The sequence below is a fragment of the Alosa sapidissima genome, chromosome 16 (assembly GCF_018492685.1).
Source record: "Alosa sapidissima isolate fAloSap1 chromosome 16, fAloSap1.pri, whole genome shotgun sequence".
Classification (NCBI taxonomy): domain Eukaryota; kingdom Metazoa; phylum Chordata; class Actinopteri; order Clupeiformes; family Clupeidae; genus Alosa; species Alosa sapidissima.
Window position 1 is genome coordinate 7,421,816 of NC_055972.1, and position 27,500 is coordinate 7,449,315.

Consider the following 27,500-nt stretch of genomic DNA (forward strand, 5'->3'; position numbering starts at 1 on the left):
GTCTGCACTCACGAGAGGGAGAGAGAGCCGCTGGTTCCAGCTGGCTTGTCATTGTTTATAATTGATATCTCCTTCTTATGAGAAAGTTTTAAAAGGAAATCATGAAGGCAACAGTAGTTCCCACTACTGACCATTTAAAAACTGTGAGAGGGCCCAGCCATATAGGTACAGCACTAGCCATAGCGGAGCAGGCAGAAGATCATTGAGAAATAAACGTGAATTAAAGCGACTGTCTTAAAGCGACAGTGCACAGTTTATACATGTGTTAAACAGCATAAAATTAGCAGTATTTTTAAGCAATTAATATTTTAAAATAAATATTTTTCATATATATATATTTTTTATGTGTGTGTGTGTGTGTGGTGGGGGGGGGGGGGGGGTTTGTTGTGCGGCCCGCCGGCCAATTTTCAAAACCCAATGTGGCCCTTGAGCCAAAAAGTTTGCCCACCCCTGCTCTGGGGGCTTGTCTATTGGCTATTTGCTTTAGAGTTGTGGTGGGACTGCACAGCATTGGCCCCAAATGCCGCGTGTTGGTGACTCTACACACTGCCTCTTCACACACACACACACACACACACACACAAATGCACAGTGTGGGTGACTCTACACACTGCCTCTTCAGCACCTCACACGCATATCAAAACTGAACTTTCTTCAGAGCTTTGGAGTCTTCTCCATAGGTATGAGAGAGGTAGGAAACCATATTCTATTAGAAATGATCATTGAGAACGATCATAGATACAGGAGCACTTTACATGAACATAAGTGTGTGTGTGTGTGTGTGTGTGTGTATGTGTGTCTGTGTGTCCATCTATATATTGCCATCATGCCATATCAGTGTAAAATGTAGCTCAAATTAAATAATAATAATAGCACTCAAAACTATAAGCAGGGAGTCCCAAAAGTATATTTTGAACTCTGAACTTTGCATAGGCTACACAGCTCAAGTTGTGAACAAGCAATATCCTACAAATAATTTTTAAAGTTCTCAAACTATGAGTTTTATGAAGTGGTGGCAGAAACATCTGAAATGACCACCATTCTAACTTTCACTCACCTGATGAGAACTTTGTGAACTCTGTATGCACATTTCCAGTTCCAGAAAGTTCCAGAATTATGACTTGAATAGAAGTTAGTTAGTTATAAACAATTAATTGATACATTTTTAGAATACTTTGAGCACTGATGCAGTCAGCAGAGGCCTCTTACATTGTTAGCAGGTAGGCCTACTATACATTTCATTCTGTTTTCGATGGCAAACGCGAAACAGCGCCAAAATAACCACCAGTGGACAAAAAGAGTATTACATGTGTACTGTTAAGACCCGCCATAGAGAATGAATGGGGGAAATTACGGAGGTTATAGTTTGACGATGTCGTACTCCCGTGCGGGCCGGATCCTATATACCACGGACATGTTTTGGGGGGCCACCTAAAATGAGGTGGCGGGCCGTATCTGGCCCGTGGGCCGTAGTTTGGGGACCACTGTGTTAGTTCGTAACGCAAACATGGCAGTCGTCTACATATTCCACGGCCAAAAGTTTACATGTGAATACATCGTGCCAATCATGTGATATGTTGTCAATACATTGTGCAACCTTGCGCATGCGCAATTCTGCCCGAAATAGATGCCCGATAAGTGCCCATAATTTGTTGCAATATGGCCGCCGGGTGGAGAGACTTTTGAGCATGTCACTGCAAGTGTCAAATTACTGTCATTATTCAGATAGATAGTTTAGTTAGTTTAGACATATAGTTTACAAAGATGTGTCATTGATGATATATCACTGCTATGTTCCTATTATGTGTAACTGCTTGGACAGCTGTCAGACTGTTGAATGTCATTGTATTGTGCCAGACTAATAAACTTTAATGGAATCAAGCGTTGTGAAAGTTCACACTAACTGATGGGTTATGCTGATATCATTACGCAGTTATGACATAGAAGGTAACAGCAGGATCTGCCATTTAGTCTGACAGGTTACAGTAATGATATGGTTTTGTCATTGACAAAGTTGCACAAGCAGCATTTGGAAAATCCTTTTCTCCATTGATGTTTTATAAGCCATCACAGTAAGGTGTCCTACTTCTTTTGTAATGGTTCTTCATAAGGAAATTGAATTGAATTGAATTGAATTGAATTTTCTCTCCATCAGAACAGCTCAAATAATTCTACACTGATCTGCAGGTATGTCGCATGAAGTGCCTATGCGTGTACATATTGTGTGTGCTTATATGTTCAGATGCATATATGCATGCGTGTGTGTGTGTGCTTGCATGCATGCGTGTGTGTGTGCTTTATGCATGCGTGTGTGTGTCTATGTGTGTGTGCTTGTAGGTGTGTGTGTGTGTGCTTTATGCAGGCGTTTTGTTTGTATGCGTGTGTGTGTGTGTGTGTGTGTGTGTGTGTGTATGTGTTTGTATGCGTGTGTGTGTGTGTGTGTGTGTGTGTGTGTGTGTGTGTGTATGTGTTTGTATGCGTGTGTATGTGTGTGTGTGTGTGTGTGTGTGTGTATGTGTGTGTGTGTGTGTGTGTGTGTGTGTGTGTGTGTATGTGTGTGTGTGTGTGTGTGTGTGTGTGTGTGTATTCTGACACAGGTGTAGGGGCTCCTAACTCCCATATGGTCCATGTATGGTCAGCAGCTTTGTGGGAATTCTCACGGCACCAAGCCCCCAACTCTCCTGACCTAGGTGTCCCAGAAAGCCCTCCACTACAAAACATCACATTTAGCCATTTCTATATTTGATATTTGACATATTTTAAGTACATTTCCATTTCCTGTTTATTATGTACCTCTTGAGGTACCTCACTGGGATTGGTGCTCCACTGCTGACAGCACCTCTTCATTTCTCTTCTAAAAAATCAATTGAAAGTGGAAATAAAAGGTTTACAGGTTTACAGTAATAAAAACAACACACTGATATACCACAATATCAACATTATTCCAGGTCTGTTTATGACGGACTTTTAGTACATTTTAGAATTGTTTTGTTTTTACTGTCAGATTGAATACTGTGATGATAGTGTATTGGTATTGGTTGCAGTGGTGTTATTTACCAGGCTGTCTACAGACGTGTGCTTTTGTGTGCTTTTGTGTGTGTGTGTGTGTGTGTGTGTTTGTGTGTGTTTGTGTATTTGTGTGTGTGTATTTGTTTGTGTGTGTGTGTGTATGTGTGTATTTGTCGGTGTGTGTGTGTGTATGTATTTGTGTGTGTGTATGTGTGTGTGCGAGCATGTGGGTGTGTGTGTGTGTGTTTATGTAAAAGTGAGAGGAATGGTCAGAAGATGTGTACGCAGCTCTGTTCTGTCACCATCTGGGTGAATGCTCCCAGCTCCGCACATGGCGCCAGGCTTCTAAAGCCCTGGCAGATGCCCCCCTGAGGGGCAGCGCGGCAAAACATACCCCTGCCCACCCCCGCTCTACTCCCCTCCCGCCCCACCACCACCTCCACCTCCACCCCCACCCCATACCTAAGCCCCGTATGCACTGAGGATATGCTCCATCCGCGCTCTTCTGTCATCCAGAAGGGCTTTGTACGTGAGAGCTTGTGTGTGTGTGTGTGTGTGTTTGTGTGTTTGTGTTTGTACCAGTGTGAGTGTGTGAGAGAGAATGAGAGAGAAAGAGAGGGATGTGAGCCCTGTGTAAGAAGTCTCATATTGTGAGTAAATATACTCTTCTCCTTTCCTGAACAGTGTGTGTGTGTGTGTGTGTGTGTGTGTGTGAGCCCTGTGTAAAAAGTCTCATATTCTGAGTAAATTTACTCTTCTCTCCTGAACTGTGAGCGCAGAAACTTTCTCTCGATGGAGTCGGTGTGCACAGGATACGACACATGACGGCACTAATCAAGACAAATAAATACAATCTCTCTCCCAGTGTGTGTGTGTGTGTGTGTGTGTGTGTGTGTGTACAATCTCTCTCCCAGTGAATGACACATCTGTCTAGAGAACCATACCAGAAAAGACACCCAAACCATCTCACATTCATGCAAAACATCTACTTTCACCCGTTAACACACTGCCAGGGCAAGAATGAGAGAGGGAGAGAGGGAGTGAGGGAGAGAGAGAGAGAGAAGGAGGGAGAGAGGGAGAGAGAGAGAGAGGGAGAGTGAATGAGTGAGGGAAGGAGAGAGAGAACGAGTGAGGGAGGGAGAGAGGGAGAAAGCAAACAAGAGAGGAGAGAGTGACAGAGGAAGAGAGAGAGAGGGAGAGAGTTAACAAGTGAGGAAGAAAGAGAGGGAGAAAGCAAACAAGAGAGGAGAGAGTGACAGAGGAAGAGAGAGAGAGGGAGAGAGTGAACAAGTGAGGGAGGGAGAGAGAGAAGTGAGGGAGGGAGAGAGGGAGAAAGCAAACAACGGAGGAGAGAGAGACAGAGGAAGAGAGAGAGAGAGTGAACGAGTCAGAGTGAGAGAGAGAGAGAGGAAGAGAGGGAAAGAGAAGGCGTGAAAAGGGAGGAGGAGGAGGAGAGCAAAAAAAGATACCCGGCACTTGCAATTCATCAGCACCGAATAATGAGTGGAGAGCAACATTGATTTAGCCCGGGGCTTACAGCGCCAACATCTGGCCCGCTTGGCACGCGCCCGGCCGGGCTGGCAAGGCTGGCATGCCGCGGAGCTGGGAGGCGGGATGGGAGGGTGGCGTCGCACAGAAGCTGCAGATGCAGGGAGAGGAGAATTGCTACAAACGGCACAGATGGAGCCGCTGGAACAGATGATGCGGTGGGCAGGCGCCGGGCAGGCGCCGGCCGCTCCGCTTGGCACAGGTAGCTTGTCTCCAACAGCTGGCGCAGGTTAGTCATTCCGGGGGATTCAGGCTCTCGCCACCACTGCCACCAACACCACCGCCCTCACCAACACCTCCACCCTCACCACCTCCACGAGGAGAATGCATCACCACCACCACCAACACCTCCACCCTCACCACCTCCACGAGGAGAATGCATCACCACCACCACCAACACCTCCACCCTCACCATCTCCACGAGGAAAAGCATCGGCACCACCTACCATTGGCTCTCGCGCAGCCTTCATCAATCAGAGTTTACATACACGCACAAGTTTCTGGTGAGAACACACTGAGAAAAAGAGTCCATCCATAGAACCAAAACTGTACATATTACGAAATCTATAAGTCTAAATGTTAGTAGGGGTCTATAGAGCAGTTTCTGTAGAGCACACACAGGAAAAAGATTAAATCAACATAAATACATCTATCTATATGAGCATACAAATGTATTGTTCTGCATAAGGTGGAGAGTATATGCTAAAACAGCATATATACAGTAAAACAGAAACATGTTTATGCATTTTTATATAGATAACCCAGATGCAGAGCAGAGTTAGAGAGGAAATAACTAAATACTAAATATATGAAAATGAATGCTTATGTTTCTGTAGATCAAATAGAATTATGGGATATAGTTAATATGTGTTTCTAAAATATTGTTAATGAGCTTGTCTATTTCAACCAGTACCGTTATGAGTGTTAGAATTAACAAAGCTGTTTTAGTTATTGTATTGTTAATTGTTTTCAAAACTTTCAAAACAGATCTTACAGATCTCCGCTCTCGTCCGGTTTTCTGCCTCCCCAAAACATATCACATCTCAAATTATATTGACATTTACATGATTAAACATGTTTTCAGTAAAGGCAATGACATAATTTTGAAAAAAAGTTACTTTTGTTTGTTTCATACGGAAAATGAATCTCTGCTGTTTGGGCCTAGTTTCTCTCTCTCTCTCTCTCTCTCTCTCTCTCTGTGTGTGTGTGTGTGTGAGACAGGCTGCCTGTCTGCCTCCGTGGCCCAGATGTAGGGGGTCTGTCGCAGGGCAGGCGTCTCTGAGCTGTGCAGTGCTGGCTGCCGCTCACTGACGGACATCTGGAAGCCAAATTGGTTAATGGCGCCTCCAAGCCAAAAAGGTAGTCAGCCATTTCCTCCTCCAGCTACGAATGAGAGCTGCTGCTGCATCTGTCCGCCCCCCCCCTCCCTCCCTAGTCCTCCCACCCCCCACCATCCACCCCTCTCGTTCGCCTGCTTTGAAAAACATCCCCCACTGACGGCCAGCCGCTGGGGGGATGGAAGCGGTGAGGTCGGGCTGCTGGGCTGCTGGGCTGTAGCCATGTCTTTGAGAGAGAGGACGCGTTGCGTTAGAAGGGAGAGAGAGAGGACGCGTTGCGTTAGAAGGGAGAGAGAGAGGACGCGTTGCGTTAGAAGAGTGGCCCACAACCCAGTGCAGTCCAGTGCAGCGCGCCGTGGAGCGCATGTGCACACGTTCACACATTCACACGTTCACACGTTCATACTGTACGTTCACACATTCATACGTTCATATGTTCATACTGTACGTTCACACGTTCACACTGTACGTTAACACATTCATGCGTTCATACGTTCATACTGTACATTCACACGTTCACACGTTTGTGTAAGCACATGTGCACACATGTGTGGAACTTTTCACTCTAAACATCCTCACATGGTTCCCTCATTCTATGCGCAGGGGTATCCAATGGTGGCCTGAAGCATCTGAATTTGCTGGCACCTGAATTGGTTCTTCTTAAGGTTCTTTTAGCTTAATTTACTTAATTTAGCAAATTAGAAGGATTAGAAGGATTTTTCCACAGTACTTCAATAAGAAACATTCTAAAATTCAAGCAAATTCAGCAAATTCTAAAGTTTGCTGAATGGTTGAGTGGCGCATGTAGATGCAGCGACTCCTTGCTTCTCCTGAACGTGCAGTGTTTTTTTTTGTTGTTAAAATGTGTTTTTCGGAATGTTTGGAATGTTCGGAATGTCACCTCCTTCTTTTCAACAAACAACTGCCACCACTGTCCATCGACGGAGATGCTGTGGAGAGAGTGAGCAGCACAAAATTTCTGGGGGTGCACATCAGCGACGACCTCTCCTGGACCACCAACACAGCATCACTGGCGAAGAAAGCCCAGCAGCGCCTCTACTTCTTGCGCAAATTGAAGAAGGCAAGTGCCACGCCTCCTGTCATGACTACATTCTACAGAGGGACCATCGAGAGCATCGTCTCCAGCAGCATCACAGTGTGGGGCGGAAGCTGCACAGATCAGAACAGGAAGACCCTCCAGCGCACTGTTAACACAGCTAAGAGGATCATTGGAGCACCACTCCCCTCCCTGCAGGACATTTACACCACCCGCCTCACCCGCAAAGCACTAATGATTGTCAAGGATACAACCCACCCTGCACACGAACTGTTCAGCCTCCTGCCCTCTGGAAAGCGATACAGGAGCCTCCGCTCCCGCACCACCAGACTGGCAAGTAGCTTCATCCACCAAGCAATCAGGATGCTGAACACTCTACCCACTCTCCCATCACTGACAGCCCCCCCCCACCCACCAGCCAACCAGGAACCTAGGAAACTAGGATCCTGTCTACCAAACCCCCCCCCCCCAGTTACTTCATGTAACTGTTAAGACTATAGAAATATACAACACAACTACCTCTATTTTTTTTTTAAATATATGTCCTATATTTCTATTTTGATACATACATGTTCTATATTTCAGTCTTGCACTTTAATTTAATGTTTATTGTCTATGGCTATGTCCATAGTATGTCTATGTCTGTATTTAAAGCATGTCTATGTCTGCATGGGAAAGTAAGAAACGAAATTTCAATTCTTTGTATGACCAGTGCATGTAAAGAAATTGACAATAAAAGCCGACTTGACTTGACTTGAAGTTTGAACCCCCCCCCCCCCCCCCCACACCCCCACCCCCACCCCCACCCACCACCAAATAGAATCAAGTTAGATGCCTGTAACTCTTGATATACTCTTTATGTATGTACTGTGTCATCCATTTAAATGCTTTGTGTGTTTCATAGCTTGTCCAGATCAGAATCTTTTAATCTTTTTGTTCAGAACATGAAGCTTGTTTGACACCTTTCAGAGGTGTTTGAAGGGGCTTGAAGACATGGCAATTCTTGTTTCCTGTTCCTGTGGTCTAACCAGTAGGGCACAGTAACACAAAACTGCTAAAGCTACGAGCCTCTAGTAGCACAGTCAACATGGCTCTAGACACCCAGGAAGCACAAACACTGACAATAAATGCAGATCTGCCCTGTGCTGAAAACACCTCTGGATATAAACTGTAAGGGTATGTAAAATGTACACAAGTTCAGAAACATGTGTAGACCTGAGCAATATATTTAGTCAAATGCCATGTACATAGTGCCAAATAACATTTGCCATTGTGTTAAGGAGCCTGACAGAGCCCTTGGTCTGAACCCTCTCTGTAGCAAGCACAATGGGGTGCAGAGGTATGGGAAACGCTCTCTGAACGTCCTTTGGTATGTGTATAGATGTGCAAATGGTCGTGTGCATTTCTAATGTTTGTGTTTTCTCCAGTCTCTGAAATGCAATTAAAACAAAAGCTGTGCCAATATGGCACTATAAACTCTTACGGCAGCTCGCAAACCACGAGAAGCTTAATGTTTAAGTCTCCATCCAGATGTCTAATTCAGACAACAGCTGCTTATGCTCACTTCTGTTTGATTCCAGCAGCACACACAAAATGCTTAATGAATGAAGACATCGTAGTACAAGATATTTTAGTGTTCAACTGTTCATCTTGAAGGTCACCACTGCCCAAACATTCATACGCCTGCGTAATGATAGCCATGGTCAGTATTCGTCAGTACCATTGTCCACACACACACACACACACACACACACACACACACACACACACATACTCAGAGCTCCTTGAGTGGCAGGTGTAGAGCTGCACCGAGAATCAAAAACAAAGTGTTGCCCCCCAAAAAGCGTGATCCTCACCATCTGGGGAGGAACAAGTTAAACACACAGCGCCATCCCATGCTGCCCAGCCCCCAGAGGGTCACCCCCCTCTCCTCCCCAACAGATGCTGTACCTCGAGAGGATTCAGAAAAGACGGAGAAGAAGAAGGAAAAAGAAAAAGACGAAGCAGAAGAAAAAAAAGCGCACACAGAGGGAGATCGCAGCTGTTCTGGGGCCCAATCGCACGATCCAACTCTGAACAGGATCACTCATGAATTATTCAAGTGCTGTGTTTGTGTGTGTGTGTGTGTGTGTGAGATGTTTTTTAGCCAGTTTTAATCATGCCCACACACACACACACACACACACACACACACACACACACACACACCACACACACACACACACACCACCTTTAACTCAGACACCACCCCTCTCCATCACACCATCCACACCCACATCTTCAACCCGGTCCAAGAATTATCCAGTCTACTGCACAGGTTTCCCCAGCTCAGCATACTCATCACCAGGAGTCTCCTGTTTTCATCGTCTCAACTCAAACCAAGCACTCATTGCCTCCGCTAACCTCTAGCCCTCTACCTACCTGTCACCACACTCCCATGGAAACGACCTTTGACCCCCCTCCCTCACTCGTGCAGCACTGTGAGACACGGCAGCATGGTATCGCTTGGGCGAAAAACATGCCCCCCCTCTCTCTCTCTCCATCTCTCATGTTCCTCTCTCTCTCTCTCTCTCTCTCTCTATCAAAAGCAGGAGCGGCCTCTCCCAGTCTGCCCCCCTGCTGCGGAGGCTGCCATTCATCATGCTGTGGGAGATGCTGACAGCAGTATCTATCATACTCAAACAAGTGAACTCTCCGCCGCTGCCTCCCGGTCCAAACCGAATGGGTTTGTGGGTTTTTCTCAGACGCCTCTTTCTGTTGCCTCTTTTCTTATATATATACATATATGTATATAATGGTATATGGCGATATATGTATATAATGGTATATGGAGATATATATATATAATGGTATATGGAGATATATGTATATAATGGTATATGGAGATATATATATATAATGGTATATGGAGATATATGTATATAATGGTATATGGAGATATATGTATATAATGGTATATGGAGATATATGTATATAATGGTATATGGAGATATATGTATATAATGGTGTGCTGACGGATGGAGGCATGCTCCTGCTGTTAAGCTGATGTTATTGTCTGAGGACAACGTTGCTGAAGCAGAGTACCACTTGAAATCAGACCACAATGCTGTTGATCGTGTACTTAGTTGGGTAAACAGCAGAGGTGGAAAGTAACGAAATACATTTACTCACGTTACTGTATTGAGTAGTTTTTCTGTGTATTTTGTATTTTTTAAGTAGTTTATAAAATCGGTATTTTAAATTTTACTTGATTACATTTTGAGTGAAGTATTGTACTTCGCTACATCAAAAATCCCATCCGTTACTTGAGTAAAAAAAAAAGACTAACGAAAACGGAAAGGGAGAGAAAAAAATCGCGCCCTAAACCACTAGCCTAGTGATAATGATCAGCATGTAGCCTACAACAGCACATGAATCAAGCTGGCGCCATGCAGTCTTTCTGAAAGTGATGGAGACTGGATCACGAAATGCATCAGATTAGCCTAACCTATGAAAGTGTATTTTCCGCTATTCCAATCGGTTGTCTCAGTTAGTTTTAGCACTAATGATTGCGGAGATATTTAAGCAAACACCATGGGATTTCGTGTTTTGACGTTTGTGCTCACCTTTCTTTGGAAAGAAGTTTATTAGCAGTTGTTTCCCCTCATTTTGATGTCTCTCTTTTTCCTGTTTTGGCCTTTGTTTTTAGTAACCTGACTTGGCTTTCTTGGAGAAAGACATTGCACCAGCAGCAAAACAATTAGCGGTCCACTACTAGCGATGCTCAACTAAGTAAACAAAAGATAGACTACCTTATGAATGTGCAGGCGGACTAAACCATTTAGCTCTTTAGCAAGGGAGAGTGAGAGTGACCTTACACAGTTTTCACTATGTTTTGTATACAAAATCCAGTCAGTCAACCTTTAAATTTCATCTGACATTCATTTTGACATTTAATTTGGAAGTTAAAATATTCAGGTAAAATAAATATATGGTGGAAATAAGTATTGAACGTTTTTTTTTTTTTTTTTTTCAGTAATTAGCCTAAACTTCCAGTGAGTCTATTCGAAATTTTCACCACACATTATATTAACACACATATAAAAAATCCAAACATAAGAGTTTTGTGTATTAAAGTGGAATGACACAGGAAAAAAGTATTGAACATGCCTACTGAAATTTCTTCAATACTTTGTGGAAAAGCCTTTGTTTGTAAAGACATCTTCAAGACATTTCCTGTATGACAAAACTTATTGGTCGCAGTATCAGTATTTTGGCCCATTGTTCTAAACAGATTCCAGGGGTCCCTCTTGTGAATCCTGATCTTTAGTTACTTCCAAAACTATTTAATTGAATTGGCTGCCTTCAAGTCTTTCTGGAGCTTTCTCCGAGTGGTCCTTGACTCTTGGAATTGACTATCCTTCTGACTCCCTGGTCAGAAATATTACAAGGAGATCCTGTGCATGGCCGGTTGATGATGCAGTGATGTTTCTTCCACTTGCAGATAATGGCTCCCATGCTGCTTACTGGAAGATGTTTTGAAATGCATCTGTAACCAGTTTCATTGATATGTTTTGCAACAATAAGGATGCAAAGGTCTTGGGAGAGCTTTTTGCTTTTATCCATCATGAAATGTTTCTTGTGTGACACCTTGGTAATGAAAAACCTTTTTATAGCCCATCAATATGTAGGCTACTAACCAAGCTTATATTAATTTGCACAGATAGAAAGGATAACTACTCTCTATATACAGTAGATTCCTTCCCTTTCCTTGCCTTAGGGCTTTTTCTTAGCATGTTTAATACTTTTCCCCTGTGTTATTCCACTTCATTACATGACTCTACTTATGGAGTTGTTAGGATATTTTATGTGTGGATTACCTGAGTTATTACTAATGCCTGGTGAAAATGTTGTGCCCCCTGTATTCCACTTTTCACGGGCCCTCTCCTCCATTGGGGCCCTATACTTCCCATTTCCCCCCCAGTACAACGCCCTTTAATCTGCTGAACCTTCTGCTCGTTTCCAAATATAAAAAAAACTCTGCAACTCAATATTGGTCTGCCTGCCTCAGCTGCCTGTGAGGGGCTTTTCAGTTGTGCTGGATTACTGTTCACTGCAAAGCGACCCAAGGATGAGTGCAACTAACTTTGAAAATCAACTACTGCTCAAACTTAAAGGAGAACTCCGGTGATTTTTCACATAGATCTCCATTTCTCAACGTCCTTTTCAGGCAAGTACCTCCACTCGGCGGCCATATTGCAATACTTTTTGGGCACTTATCGTGCATCTATTTCAGCAGAAATGCGTGTGCGTAAGGCTTCACGACACCAATCTTGCTCCAGCAGCGAGATCACAACAGATGATTGGCACGATGTCTTCACAGCACACCACATGATTGGCTCAATGTATTTTACAACACACCACATGATTGGCTCAATGTATTCACATGTCAACGTTTTGCCGAAGGGTTGTGATATGTGTAGACATATGATGTGTAGACAACTGCCATATTGGCGTTACAAACTAACCCCATGCATTACTATGGAGGATTTTTTGAGTGCTGTATCTCCTCATTAGAAAGTCTTTGGTGAAACTGGTTGTTCTGGTACCCCCCCCCCCCCCCCCCCCCCAAAAAAGTAACTAAGTAACTTTTACTTAAAGTACATTTTAAATGAACTATTTTTTACTTTTACTTGAGTACATTTTCAGATTGGTATTTTAACTTGTACTTGAGTAATATTTCATCAAGGTATTGGTACTTTTACTTGAGTACAATATTTTCGTACTTTTTCCACCTCTGGTAAACAGTATTTAAATAGGCACTTTGTTTGAGTAATTTGTTTAGCAAAGCTGTTGCAGGGCGAAAAAGAAACCAGGTGTCCTGGCACCTGAAAGGAATCAAATTTTGGAGCACTACACATTTTAATGTCCTTTTTCAACATGTTTCTAAAGCTGTTGTAATCAATATTAGCTGCTCTTGCAGCATCAGTCTATTGGCGGCAACATAGGAGTCAGCCCCATGGTTTACATGTTGCACATGAAACACAATAGCATAAGGACGCATGCTACTTCAAGCTTTGAATTTCACCCGCTCATCACTGAGCTCAGAAATGTCCCGGAGACAGGCTTGTTTTTCAGGGAACTCATTTCAGTTACAGCAATCAATAGGACATTTCAAGACTTTTTAACTCAAAGAGATGCTCTCAAGTGAAATTCTTTTTTTTTACCTTGTTAACATGTCCGTACGATGTTTTACAAGACATATTGTTAGCAAAATAAACCGTCAAAGTCATTGCTGGGTATTTCTGCTTTCTACAGTATCTACAGGTCGACAAATCACAGTCTCAGTATTGGCAAGTTCAGAATACAGTCCTTCATGACCTCATTATGGTACTGGACCAATCCTGAGTGCTTGGTGGCGCGGGACCAATCCTGAGTGCTTAGGGGGGCGGGACCAATCCTGAGTGCTTGGGGGGGGGGGGGGGGGGGGGGGGGGACCAATCCTTGGGTGGGCGGGACAATTCTTCATAAAGAAAGCCAAGTTGCAAATGAACATGAGTGTGGAGGGGGAGTGAGGGCAGATAGATCCCAATGTCCGAAATGAGGATCCAAGAAGGTGTAAAGTTACGTTTAAATAATTTTATTATAAAAGGCTTAGGGGAGTCTATCTTTAAATATGTGTAAAAACTTTCCACTAAAACAAACCACTCAGTCTCGTCTCAGTCTTTGTTTGACGTTCGACTACAAAGGTAAGGGAAACACGGAATGAACAAAGCAAAATAGGTACAGAGGTACCTCTCCGCTACCGTCTCAAGAGGTCAATAATGGTTGACTACTTGCAGAGGTACCTCTCCGCTACGTCTCAAGAGGTCAATAATGGTTGACTACTTGCCTGGACGAACCCAGATAAACCTGTGAACGCATTGAATTTGCTTGGCAGGTCCGTCTAGCCATCCTCCACTTCACAATGATTTCCAAAGTCACTGAAAACCCAGGAACCAATCACAAGCGCTTATCCTGTACAGGGCCGTTTCAAGGAATTTGGGGGCCCCAAGCAAAATGGACGTGGAGGCCCCCCCTCCCCCCACGCAAAGCCTACAGGAACCACAGCATAGCCATACAGTTTAAATTCACCCACACTTTATATAAATAAAAAATGTTTACAGTGCAAATACTGCTGTTGCATATATATACTGTGCATTAGTTTTGAACATTTGCAAAAACACCACCGTACCATAAAATCCAATGTCAGCTTCTTCCTCATGAACGGAGGATGAAGTTGATGGTGTACCTGGGAAAATAATTGAAAAAAATCTGAAATTACCTGTGAAGTACGTTTGACCATTTCACTGTTAGCATATTGGAAATGGTCATTAACAGCTCAGCTCAGTGAGAGAAATTCACTCTACCTTCATCAGTGGAGGTATCCTTAGGAAGAGCCTGAGGGCTGAGAAATTTAAGCAAAGCACCTTGAGGGAGAAAGAAAAGATATGTTAGCATTTCCATATTTTGATATTTAGAAGGGATGCAGCTACTTTCACAACTACCAATGCTTACTGTAAAAACATCCCAAGCTAATGGTATACATTGACCTAGGCCTACTTGTAGCTTAACATAGCATTTAAGCATTCTGCTGTTTGAGAATTAGACAGACACACGGAGCTTTAAAGACAGTAAACAGCTGGCATGCATGAATACTGCTAGACATGAATGTTCCAGTCTGCTTTGATGCACGGAATTTATCGTGTGGTTTTCCTAACCCCCATTTTGGTAAATAGATTATCACGGTCGAATAGTTAATATAGCAGAGAAGCTATGCCACTTTCATCAAAACCTATTACAAAGCTATAGCAATGTTATGTCATTAAATACGATAAACAGTGATTCTGGAACAGATCTGCGTCTTCCTTATCCCGTTAATAAACATATTACAGTATGTAACCATATTCCGTCCGTTCGAAAAAAAGTTGCGCTAACTGTTCTAGTTTGTTACAAGCAGCATGGGCCGTCAGGCAGGTAGTTAACATAAACATTTTTTGCTAGGCCAGCCTTCCTGCTGCGACATTACACCATTTGTACAAGACAAGTAGAGCTATTTTATCCAGTGTAATTTATCACTTACCACTATCTTGGTTTTTCTTGTCATCCTCTTCCTTTCTTCTTTTCTGGCTTCCGGAAGCATAACTTCGCTTCATTATGACTGCGAGGTTTTATATTTTCCCGGCAGCAGAAATCACGAACCTGGCTGGCTGGCTGCTGTCAGCGACTACTGAGAGGGGCCCCCTTGAGGGGGATCCCGGTATTGCCGGTAACAGTATCGTTGCACTTCATTGACTATCAAAGGGGCGCTCACAGTTTGTCATTTTATTCTTAACCAGTCGTTGTCTTGGGGCCCCTGGCCAGCTCGGGGCCCCAAGCAATTGCTTGGTTTGCTTGCCTTCTAGCGACGGGCCTGATCCTGTATGGGGCGGGCTTTATATTATAACAGACAGAGGAGTGCGGTGACAGCGCCTGTTGAACACAACCAATGGCTGCGCTGATAGCTTTGGTATGAAATGACACCGACATGCATTTTCTTTGGAACTGAGTAAACAACAGCTTTTAAAACCTTTGTTTACAAGAAAGTAGTGCTACTTCCAAAATGATTTGATGAGAGTTAAATATATCAATTTAAGTTTCATTTAACTACTGATTATGCCCCTTGGAAATCGAAAGTGAACTGACAATTCTTAATTTCACTAAGAGCGCCACTAATATCTATTTCTCAACCTGACTAATGATATTAAACACATTGCACATTGCATAAACAGTTTATTTTTTAAAGATTAGCCAACTGTACATAAACTGAATGCTTAGATTCCTACCGAGCAGTCCCTTCAGGGCTAACATTTCTCAGAGTGTCTTGCTATTGTACTGGCGCGAAACCTTTCAACCCCCGCAACATGTGAGAGTGATGTATCGCTGACATCGTTCATTACTGACTGTTAACCTTAATTCATAGCCGTGTATTTGCAGGGTGCAGGCAGTCCCTCCATATGGCTGGCTGCTTAATTAAATGCTAATTGTTATGAGCTGTAATAATTGCAGCGCTGCCTGATGCACTGAGCTGCGTGCTGTTGCTGGTCCCCAGAGGGCAGGGAAAGTAAGGCACCACTCCAGATAAACAAGTTGACTGCTCTCCTCGGAGTAGGCTTCTGATAGCTGGGTAAGGAAGACAGCCGTCCCTGCTCTCGAACTCAAAGAGCTTCTGCGAAGTCAACGGATACTTCCTGGCAGCATAAACAAATTGTGACAGTCTCTAGTGTACAATAAATACTTCTTCAGTGGGTTGCACATCCTCTGATGTGAAAATGGCTTCCCCACCTTACAGTTTAAGTGTAAGTGCAGTGTAGTTGACAAACAAGCATTGTGTTTGAAATTCTGGGCTTTCTTTTAGTTCCCACAGAGGAACCCCTACACGTTTTCACAGGAACTCCATTATGATGGGTTCCAAAAGGGTTCCACAGAAGAGCTTCTAACAGTTCTCTCAGGAGCTCCAATCCACGGTGAAGGGTTCCTGACACCTGACACTAATGAGTGAAGGAAAGGCTCTTCAAGTGGAACCAACTCTAGAGTAAGATTGTAAGAGAAGACGAGAGAGAGGGATAGATAGCGATAGAGAGAGAGAGAGAGAGAGAGAGAGAGAGAGAGAGAGAGAGAGAGACGCAGGAGAACCAACAACAACAACACAATGCACGCTTGTTCAAGGCACCCAAAGAACTTTACAGTGAAGGGGGAAAGAATAAAAGAAAGAAAGAAAGAAAGAAAGAAAGAAAGAAAGAAAGAAGCTGGCAGTCTGTGTAGGTGAGGTATGCTCCAGTTAACAGGCAGTGCTTTCCCTCCTATAATTAGGCTAATAAGCATAGTTGGGAGGCTGTGAGTGCTTCAAGGGTGCCCAGACAGAGGCAGCATCCAGCCGCCGTCCTGGACTGGACCCAAACCCGGCCCAAATCCCCACCACAGCCGGCCCACAGCCGGCCCACAGTCTCGTCCAGAATCAGTGGCCTTCTGGGTGGCGTTTTCCATGCCGGTGGATTAGGCAGATGTGGACCCACATCAACCCCCTTTGATGAGATTAGCAGGGCTCCAGCGAGCAGTGGAGGAGAGAGGGGAGCGTCCAGCGCTGCTGCCCGATCAGATTGCCTGTGTGTCGGGCAGAAGCGACCAGGAGGGCAGGCCAGGGGCATGGATGGGGGTACTCCCCTGATAGTGCTGTGGTGCAATGACGACCAAAAAGATGGAGAGATTATTATGTTGAACACATCCTTCCTCTCTCTCTCTCTCTCTCTCTCTCTCTCTCTCTCTCTCTCTCTCACACACACACACACTCTGTCTTTCACACACACACACACACACACACACACACACACACACACACACACACACACAATTTGGAAATGTGCCCCTGGTGGACAGTATTGACTCCCCAAATACAACTGATCTTACAGCCTGTAAACCTTTCCGTCTTACACACAGAAACATAAAGGCTCTACTGGTTTGTGGTGGTAACTTTACAGATTTTTTCTTGACTCTTGAGTGAATTGACAGACTTGACCTCAATGCTTTTTGGTGTGCAGGTACAAATGCATGACATCTCACTGACCAGACATAGCCTGGTGGTGGTACTTATACAATCACACTGCCCTGCCCCTCTATTAATGTTAAAAAAAAAAAATAAGGATGCTTAAGATAGAAAAGTGGTAAGCCTTTTGACACATATTATTTTTTTCACCTCTTACTTCATTATATCATATGAGTTTAAACATATGTTTGATAGTTATATGACATAATGAAATATCATTTAAAATATTCTTCTTTTTTTAGCTAGCCTTCAACTAGAATCATTCATCAGCACAATTTTAATGAATAATCATGTTCTACTTTTACATGTTCTGTATAATGTCGTTCTGAATATAAATAGGCTAACCATGTATGCCCTCTAAAACGCTCCAGAACAGCGTGTCATTTCCCCTGGCTCACGTACAGTAGGCCTATGTTAGCACACGCCTGGAAACTTTGCTGGAAACCGGCGTGAGGGAGGGCATTGGGCAAGGCGCGCTGATTTCAATGGATCCAGTTTCCTCCGTCTGTGTGCACTGCCGTGCCTTCGCCTCGCTTGAACATGGATTCCACAGTGACATCAAGAGGAAGGAATGCGGAAGGCCACGCCAGGGTTTCCCACCGTGCGAATCTAACACGCTCCGCGCTGCGCACTCAGAGCGCCGACCTCTGCATCAAGGTAGCCCACACCTACATAGGAATCACTCATTGTATGGCAAGTTAAGGTGCAGCCTAAAATTTTATTTAAAAAATATAAAATGATTAATAAAAAGCAACATGCCCATCTTTTAATTACGATGTTTTTTTTTTCATTTTGTGATGTCGTGATTCAACACAGGATGGCTATTCAAGACAGTCATGTGGAATTGCTGGCTTCGTCAGAAGTGCCTTTTTCAAATATTTGGTTTCGTGTAAGGGCAAAAACCACATGTGGCCTACAAAGGGTTTTTTTTTTTTTACAGGGATGACTATTTCTGTCACAACCAGAATGCAACATTATATGCCTAAATATGTTGTGCTCATCGTGAGTGTGTAGGCTACCTAACCTAAATTATAAGCCAACATGTTAATTGTTGTGGACAATCTTTCTCATCGTTTAATTGTAGCTATGAGATATCCGAACAGTCTACTTAAAGTGACAAATTGGTCTCTGGCAACATTACCGCTATTATGCCTGAGATTTCCATTCTGCAAGAGCAATGAATGACCTCTGCAAGTCCTTCACTCTTCCAAGAGGCGACTTAAATTGACAGCTGAAGCAGGCCTTCCCGGCTTTGACTGGGGCCTGAACAGATGGAGGGAATTGCAGTAAATATAATTTCAAGCATCAGGCAGCCTGTGCTGCTGACGGCACAGCCGCACTCAAGTGACTGTCATCTCCAAAAACATTTGGGATCAAAACCGGACGGTTGTGGTGGTACAGAGGCAGAAAACTGTCTAAAAAAGGGTTATGCTAATCAGAAACATCAAAACAGACGTATGCACACACCACCATGCAGACTGAAGTAGCCCAGGCAAGCACGCGTGCGCGCACACATAGGCTACACACACACACACACACACACACGACGCATGTTGCAGGGTTCTTACCTGCTCTCACAAGCAGTTGTTAATATCTGTCAAACTATCACTTGTGTGCAAGATAAAAGGTGAATTTGAATCAACAACAAGCTAATCACAAATTAATAGGAACAAATATTAAATTGTGTCCAAAATCAGACCTATACGTCAATGATCACTGGCCACTTGATAGCCTCTCACATACTGGCTTTACACTGAGCTCCACCGACAAGAATACCGAGGATGCTTTACAAACAATAGGCTAATTGAAAACCCCTCATTTGCCACATTTTCGTAATGAGGTCATTCTTTGCATTAAATCATAATGCCATTCAGTTAAGATCCCAGATCCGGTAAGGCCGCGGTTTGTTTTCTTATGTATTAGTGACGCCAATTAGTTTACTGGGACAAATTAAGAATGTGGGAGCGTTCACGTTCTGGGCGGGATAGGCTAGGCTGTATGCCTCTCTGGACAACCAGCAACACGTGATCGTGTCCCCGAATTCCCAACTTTGCGAGCTGAATAGCGCATCTGTAGGGGCAGTGTCACCCCCAGCTTCGCACCAGCCGTCCATAAATTAACTGGTTAAAAATGACTGCAAGCTACCTATGAGATTTTTACTTTATATAATTAATTCTGTCTGAAATAGCCATAATTGCTATTGGCCAATTATCACTGCTTACATAGGCTATTTAACAATAGGTCTATACTCTGACATGGAAATCCGGGTCATATATGTAGTCTGCACCACAGATGTTATTTTCAATATAGCCTATTCATGTCAAATTAGTTTTTAAAATAAATAATATTGGGGAAAATGACTTCAGTAGGCTATTATTGAGTTATTTAGTTGTTGTAGGTCTATTTAGTTGTTTAAATTCAGTTTCAAGTAATGTATCAGTCATGTTACAATTATCACAATGCTTTCATTTACAATTGTAGGCAGAACTGTTTTAAAATATTAGCAATTTATGCAAATGCATTGACCAACATGCGACGCAGGAGTTTAGCCTATAACTGTGAGGGGAAAACACCCGTAGTCGCCTAATTTAGCGAATGTAGCCTAATCTTAGGCTATGGGATAGACTAAATGTTGTTGTGAAGTTGGCTATTAAGCAACCTAATGTGGAGAAAAATAACGAACACAGGCTAACTTCTTTATTTAGCGATGACGATTCTATAAACCCGAGCGGATTTTATTTCCTTTAAATGTTATTTTGTAGGCCTATATTGAGAAATTCAAGATGATTATAGTCAACAAATCAATTGGCCTGTTCATGAATTTGTATAGTCACAATAACACAAATTGATTAGCCTAAATTAGCTTATTAATATAATTAAAACTTTATGATCCATTAATTATACCCTAAAAGTCGCGCCCCCATTCTTGTCAACGTCCTCTAAATTATTTCTCCAGGTGTCCTGGGTAGGCGAGGCTACAAGGGCAGTTCGTCGCTTTGACTCCGGGTAGGCAAGTCGGAGGAGCGGAGTGGGAAGTGGAATAATGCACCTGTTCTTCGTTGGTCGACCCCTGTGACTACAGTACCCACGTAACATTGCGCTGTCTCCCTCATTCTCTCTTGCTCCGTGCTCTGCGCCAGTCTGTTCGAGGAACCAGTTCGCTTGGCCTTTTTTCTGCCTTCTCACTGTTGCCTGGTGTCAACCTACACCGAGAAGCGACATCCCTCCCTCTTCCCCCCTCAGAGGTTGCTTCCAATTTGCTTTCGCCTTTCTTATCGTCACTACCATTGGCTTCTGCGCTGCCAGTCAGTCGCTTCCTTTTAGCAGGAGAGTTGAGTAGCAACAGCTCGGAAACATCTGGCTGCCGCAGCTCTTCGCTCTCCGCTCGCTCGCTTGCCCCGTCTTTCCTGCTACTGCAGGTTGTTATGGAAAGCTGCTGAAAGTCAATCTAGTTATTTTTCAACCGAGAAGGATCTGAAGGAGGAAACAGGAACATATCGGATCTCGCTGTCTGTAAGTCCCTTTAATATCGTTGCCTGTTTTGAGCGGATGAAAGAAGGCAAGCCTGGCTTGTTAGGGGGGGTAGAGAAAAGTAACGATCCTTTTCGAGCGACTGTTGTCTTTGCACATGAAATAGTTGCTATGTTAGCTCCTCGGAGATCGAGGTGTAGTGTGTTAAGACGAAGCATCTGGGCCTGCCGCAAGAATTGTAATACGGCAGGTTCAGTGGTTACTTTTATTTTGTTAGCCGTGAGCTAGCTTTTCCCGAATGAGAGGGGTCAGTGTGTGCGGAGGTTGCCGTGTATGTTGTGAATGTTTGGTTGTGTATTTCTGACGACCATGTCCATCTCGTAGCTTGGGATCAGCTCCTTGCGCGTGTTTTACCCGAAGGAGAGCCGGAAAGATAGATGTCTAACGGTATAAATAGGCAGATAGGATTAGTCTGTTGAAGTTTTACAGAAGTAACATTAGCCACCTAGTGTATTGGTACCTTATGCTTCTAGCCTACTTGGATTGTGTTTGGACATAAGTTTATATTTCGCATATCTGTAGCCTAAAGAATTAGATGGGCGCATGCAACAATCAGAACTGAAATAATCGCATTTGCACTATCATCTACATCTGTCAAAACGATCCTCTTAGTAGTTAGAGTGTAGCCTAAACGAGATTTAAAATCTTAAAACAGGTAATTATGTGTAATTCATGTAAGTGCAAAATAGGAACTTGTGGATAGCTTGGGGACCTTGTTGCCCAGGCGGAAGTTTATATTTCATATTTATTGATGCCCCGTTAACGGATGAGGATTGATTTCACTACCCTTGCGTTAGTGTGACATGTCAAATACATCCAGGATCTGCCTATATGTCTTTACATCTGTCGTGTAGACTGATCAAACTGACCCACTACCTCTCCCACTGCCTCTTACATCTGTCTTGCTAACATCCAACACAGTTCTTGGATGCCAAGTTCTTGTTAGAGACCTGTTTGTAGCCTAGTTCAAACACGTGTAAAAATCCACAGCTTTTTTGTTTTTTGCTGTTGTTTTATAATATTTGTTTGTATTTTTATATCAAGAGTGGGCCTTATAAAGACCTTTTTAATCATACAAGACATGCATATATTTCCTACAAGTCAGTGCAAGTCGCAGTAATTACTGAAGTTAATAGTCTGCTGTCGCTATTGTCTGTCGTGTGGTCTACTATACACATCGCAGCCTAGGCTACTTCAGTTTTCTCCCTCTCTGTCAGTTGTCCAAGCGGCTTGGTAAAATTAATGACGGTAATGGTGCAGTCACCGAACCAGAAAGAAGTCGAAAACAATATCAGCTGCGTTGGTCTGTCAGTTGCAAATGTGCTGTGTGCGTCTTTGTTTATGGTAACTGGAAGGAGGAGAGGGTGAGAGCGCGTGAGGGGTAGAGAGATATGTGTGTGCAAGGTGGAGGGAAAAAAACTTGAGGGTATTTAAATTCTCTGTACAGGAAACTAGGTTAGAAAAAAGTGTCGGTTTTCACAGACCTATTTTCCAAAGTTCTCAATTGCTGTGAGATTAGAGGACAGTGTGTGTGTGTGTGTGTGTGTGTGTGTGTGTGTGTGTGTGTGTCGTATGTGTGTGTGTGTGATGGGGGAATTGGCCAGTTTTACACAGGAGAAGCACTTCACTACATTTCCCCCTCTCTTTACTTTTTTTTATTCCTGTCTTTTTTTCCTCTCTCTCTCTCTCTCTTCCCCTCTTTCTTTCTCTCCACCTCTGTTTTTTTGTCTTTTTTAAAAGGGGCAGAAAGAGAAGCAAAGTTGTATAGAGGAGAGGCTGGTGGCAAGAGTGTAGAGAAGCAGCATATGGCACTAAGAGGTACACAGCTGGAGGTAGCATTTCCATCTGAACATGATGTCAGAGCAGCTGACAGACTGCCATCTCCCCCCCCCACCCCCCAGTCTTTTATTCTAACGCACAGACTGGGAGTGTGTGTGTGTGTGTGTGTGTGTGTGTGTGTGTAGAGCCGCGTGCAGGAGGAGCCATCTCATTCCTCTCCAACATCTCCTCTACTCTGCATCTGTCCCTCACAGTTTGAGTTTTTTTTTTTCTTCTCTCTCTCCCTCTCTCTCTCTCTCTCTCTCCCTCCTCCTCCACCTCCTCTTCCTGATCTCTCTCTCTCTCTCTCTCTTCCTCAATCGTTCCTTCTCTCAGTTCACTCCCTCATTGCAAAGGAGTTGCCTACAGCCTGCTTCACTGTCACACTGGACTGAAACAAGTTCATGTATACTGCAGGTACGCTGTGTGTGTGTTTGTACGTATGTATATGTATGCATGTATGTAAGTAGGCTTGTGTAAGTGTGTGTATATGTATATATATATTTATAAATATATATCCGTATGGAGCTGCTTTACGATGAGTTCCGGGAGCAGCACAGGGGCTTGTTTGTTAACAGTGAGCTGAGTAGGAGTAAGAGAAGGAAGGGGGGGGGGGGGTGAGTGTGGGAGCGCTGATCCGTGATCTAGAAGCCGCTGCTGGGCTACCGAGTTGCGGCGGGTGGGTGTGCGTCTGGATGGGGAAGCGCTGCTTGGGACTCTGGTTGACTGATGAACGGAGGTACGGAGGAGCAGTTGTTGTTGTTGTTGTTGTGGCGAGGGAGTTGTCGGTAGTGGCGATGGTGAGCTGCTGGTTCAGGAGAAGCATGGATGGGGAGGCAGGCAGCCTGGAGAGCTAAAGACAAATACCTTTTTGTTTAGTTTTTTTTTGTTTAGTTTGTGCTGGGCTGCGTGTGGGTGCACGTAGAGGTGTTGGAAGTTGTCGGACGCGTCTGGATGAGTTGGACTGAGGTTAGGAGGCTGTTTGGAGGCAGACCTTGTTTTTTTTGGGTTATCTTTTTATGGTGTTCTTGAATATATGGTGAATATATTTCGCCTGGCTCAGTATGTGTGCTTTTTTTAATTAAGTAAAATGACAAACGTATGATGTTTTAGATTTTTTTTTCATTGATTGCAATTAGCCAAATTAATTAGATATTTTTTAAAGTCTAAATTACACACAAAGGACATGTTTAAATATATAGCATATTCTACAAGTGCCTTTAAGTGGCATGGAAAAACAAATCCTAAATGTTTTGAACAACTGTTTGTGTGTGTGTGTGGGGGGGGGGGGGGGGCACAAGTAAAAAGCTATATCGCAAAACCTTGAGAGCCTCCTCTGTCACTATCAGGCACTATGTCTTTTTCATCTTGCTCTTCTTAGCCCCTCTTTGCGTTGTGTCTTTGCTTGTGGTTTTTCTGTCCTGTTGGTGACTAATTTAGAACTTGCAGATTGGAGCAGGCTGAATTGGCTAGACAGCTGTAATCGCACCCCTCCTAGTCTTAATCTCTTTATCTGGGCAGCAGCTGCCATATGGCCCCGGCCGGTCAGCTGGATCAGATGTTTGTAAGCTTCCTTCCCGGGCCCAGCCCTCCTCCCCTCTCTCTCTCTCCCCTCTCCCTGCACAGCTCCTCTCAGGCAAGGCAAGGCAAGGCAAGGCAAGGCAAGGCGAGGCGAGGCGGGCGGGCAGCCGCCTAATTTGATCGTGGCCGGCTACCTTGCGAGCCGAGCTGACCGCCTTATTTTTAGCCATCCTGGGGATTAGGATTGATGTAGACTACAGGGCACTTAGAGTGATTGTATGGTCAATCTGCTGTGGAGGAGCTGGTCCTCCTGGTGGAGGTGGGGCGGTGGGGGGGGGGGGGTCAGTGATGGGGTGTGAGGAGTATCTGTCCGTCTTGAAGTTGGGGAGGGAAGGTGTGTGTGTGTGTAATATGTAATAGGGTTGAATGTGTGTGTATGGTTAGAGAGGAGGTTGGGGGGGGTGTTCAGTTAGCTGGGGGTAGCTGGCTGGGGCAGGGGGACCCTATAAGAGAGGAGGGATGGGGGCTTTTTTTGAGGGGGGGGTGTTGCTGGACATACCCCCCCTCGCCCACCCGCCCGCCTGAACCCCTCGTAAACTCCCTCATTAAGGAAAATCTGAACTGTGGTTGAGATGGGGGTCGTGTGTGTGTGTGTGTGTGTGTGTGTTTGGGGGCAGGGGAGTGGATTGTAGAGGCGGGTTAGTCTCACAGTCATTCTGAAAAGAGGAGATTTGAAAAGAGTTCATCTGGGTGCAGCAGTAAATATTAGGCAGGCGCGTTTTATTCCCTCACACCAGGCGGGACTCTCCTCTCACATGTAACAGGTGGACATGTTTTATTTCAGTCTGAAAACGGCATTGTAAAAGCAGAAATTCACAAATTAATTAAATTAAATTGATTTTTAAAAAACAAACATAAAATAAAATAAAATATATATTGGAATGTATAACTGGATATTGCGTTTTACAATTTTAACTGGATATTGCGTTTGGAATTCATAACAGGAATTTGCTGTTAGAATCTGCTGTCGGAGTTGTAAATGTACAATTCCAGTGATTGTGCACTGGAAGCGTATGTGTGTGTGTGTGTGTGTGTGTGTGTGATGCTTTATTGGCCGTGCGACACATGGGGCTCACCTTAAAGAACAGGTTGGCCAGGCAGGCGGTGTTAATCTGTGGGCCCGGCTCCAGCTTCAGGACGGACGGCCACGTATGCTCCATGGACGCAGGCGCTCGCGTGGGCAGTCTGTGTGCCTCAAAGCCTGTTACCTAAACGCCGCGCCTTGCAACCGCGCAACACCACACCGTACGCGCCGATTCACACTGCGCTGCCCCACGCCTAAGACACAGTGGGTAAAAATAACCAGCGAGAGGATAGAGCTCATGAGTGTGTGTGTGTGTGTGTGTGTGAGTGAGGGTGAGAGTGATTGTGTTTGTGTTTATGGAATAATACACATTAGTAAGGCATCTGTAAGGGTGAAGTGTAAACCTCTCACACACACATACACACACACATGTACGCAGTGTGTAGGTCTCTATTAATGAACCAAATGCAAATCAGTTGAGGTTATTTTATTTTAAGTTGTGTAATTTAAATTTTAATATTAAATAAAAAAAAAAAAACACGGACAATAAATGTTGTTGAAAGTGATCCGTTAATACTCTGTTAATGCACATACTTATTAGCACCGTTGATATGGATGCTAAAAAGTATGTGAATATTTTAGTGTTTTTCTTTTCTCTCACTTTTTCATGTTAAATGTTTGCGGTTGGAGGATTTTTGTGCTAGCAGCCAAGAACAGAGATGTAACTGGTGAAGACCGAGAACGTGTGTATAGCCAGTGTGTGCGTACCCAGGAGATCGGGACAGAACGTGTGTATAGCCAGTGTGTGCATACCCAGGAGATCGGGACAGAACGTGTGTATAGCCAGTGTGTGTGTACCCAGGAGATCGGGACAGAACGTGTGTATAGCCAGTGTGTGTGTACCCAGGAGATCGGGACAGACAGCAGATGTAGAAGTTCTCTAGACTCTTTAGAAAACCAAATGGCACATGTGTTCATTCTGACTTCTGTCTTTTCTCTCTCACTCACATTTTGTCCATCTCTCTGTTTCATCCTTCCTTCCTCCTTTCTCTCCATTCCATCCTTCCTTTTGCTCTCCCCGTCTCCCTCATCTCTCTGTCCCTCTCCGTCCGTCCTTTCTCTGGTCAGACCCCTCTAACGCGTGTTGTTTTTTCCTTGTGTGTGTGTGCAGGTTATGAAGACAGCATGGAGTTCCCTGACCACAGCAGGCATCTCCTCCAGTGTCTGAGGGAGCAGCGACACCAGGGCTTCCTGTGCGACTCCACGGTGCTCGTGGGCGAGTCGCAGTTCCGGGCCCACCGAGCCGTGCTGGCGTCCTGCAGCATGTACTTCCACCTCTTCTACAAGGACCAGCTGGACAAGCGAGACGTGGTGCACCTGAACAGCGACATCGTGACCCCGCCGGCCTTTGCCCAGCTGCTGGAGTTCATGTACGAGGGCAAGCTGCACTTCAAGACGCTGCCCGTGGAGGATGTGCTGGCCGCCGCCAGCTACCTGCACATGTACGACATCGTCAAGGTGTGCAAGAAGCGGCTGAAGCAGAAGAAGGCCACAGCCGAGGCGGACAGCACCAAGCGCGACGCGGACGACGCCGCGTCCAGCTGCTCCGACAAGGCCGAGAGCTTCTCGGAGGGCGGCAGCACGGGCCGGCCGGCGACGGCCGACCTGCTGCTGGCCAGCGACGACGACGAGGCGGACGTGAAGCGCGACGCGGCGGCAGCGGCGGGCATGTGGATGCGGCTGACCTCGTCGGAGCGCACGGCCACGCCGGCGGTCGCCAGCAGCCCCGGGGAGGGCGAGGGAGTGGGAGCCGCGTCGGGGAGGAAGCGGCCGGCCGACAGCAGGAAGTCGCCGGCCGGGAGCCCCAGCAGCTCCACGGGCTCGCTGTCGCGGCGGTCAGTCGCCTCGCGGAGGGTCTCGTCGGACGCCGACTGCGTGCTGGACCTGTCGGTCAAGTCGGGGCTGGGCGGAGGCCCCGGGGAGGTAGTGCCCAGC

General features: G+C 44.8%; 1 protein-coding gene and 1 long non-coding RNA gene across 5 annotated transcripts in view; one reads left to right on the forward strand and one right to left on the reverse strand.

Moving 5' to 3' along the window:
• Positions 1–5,545: 5,545 nt before the first annotated feature.
• LOC121685651 lies at positions 5,546–11,781 on the reverse strand. The gene is made up of 3 exons (XR_006023400.1): positions 11,682–11,781; positions 11,359–11,361; positions 5,546–5,555 (listed from the first exon to the last, which is right to left on the reverse strand). It is a non-coding gene; the product is annotated as an uncharacterized LOC121685651 (long non-coding RNA).
• Positions 11,782–20,575: 8,794 nt separating this feature from the next.
• zbtb18 (zinc finger and BTB domain containing 18) overlaps positions 20,576–27,500 on the forward strand; it is a 7,979-nt gene continuing 1,054 nt past the window's right edge. Inside the window, exons 1-3 of one of the 4 annotated variants that reach the window (XM_042065759.1) lie at positions 20,576–21,064; positions 23,237–23,317; positions 26,677–27,500. The exon at positions 26,677–27,500 is cut by the window's right edge and continues 1,054 nt beyond it. In XM_042065759.1, the coding sequence (XP_041921693.1) occupies positions 23,305–23,317; positions 26,677–27,500 (837 nt within the window). In that variant the 5' untranslated portion in view covers positions 20,576–21,064; positions 23,237–23,304. Of the gene's footprint in view, positions 21,065–22,821; positions 22,901–23,236; positions 23,318–25,038; positions 25,246–26,676 lie in introns of those variants that run through there. The other 3 variants (XM_042065760.1, XM_042065762.1, XM_042065763.1) reach the window with 3 other exon arrangements.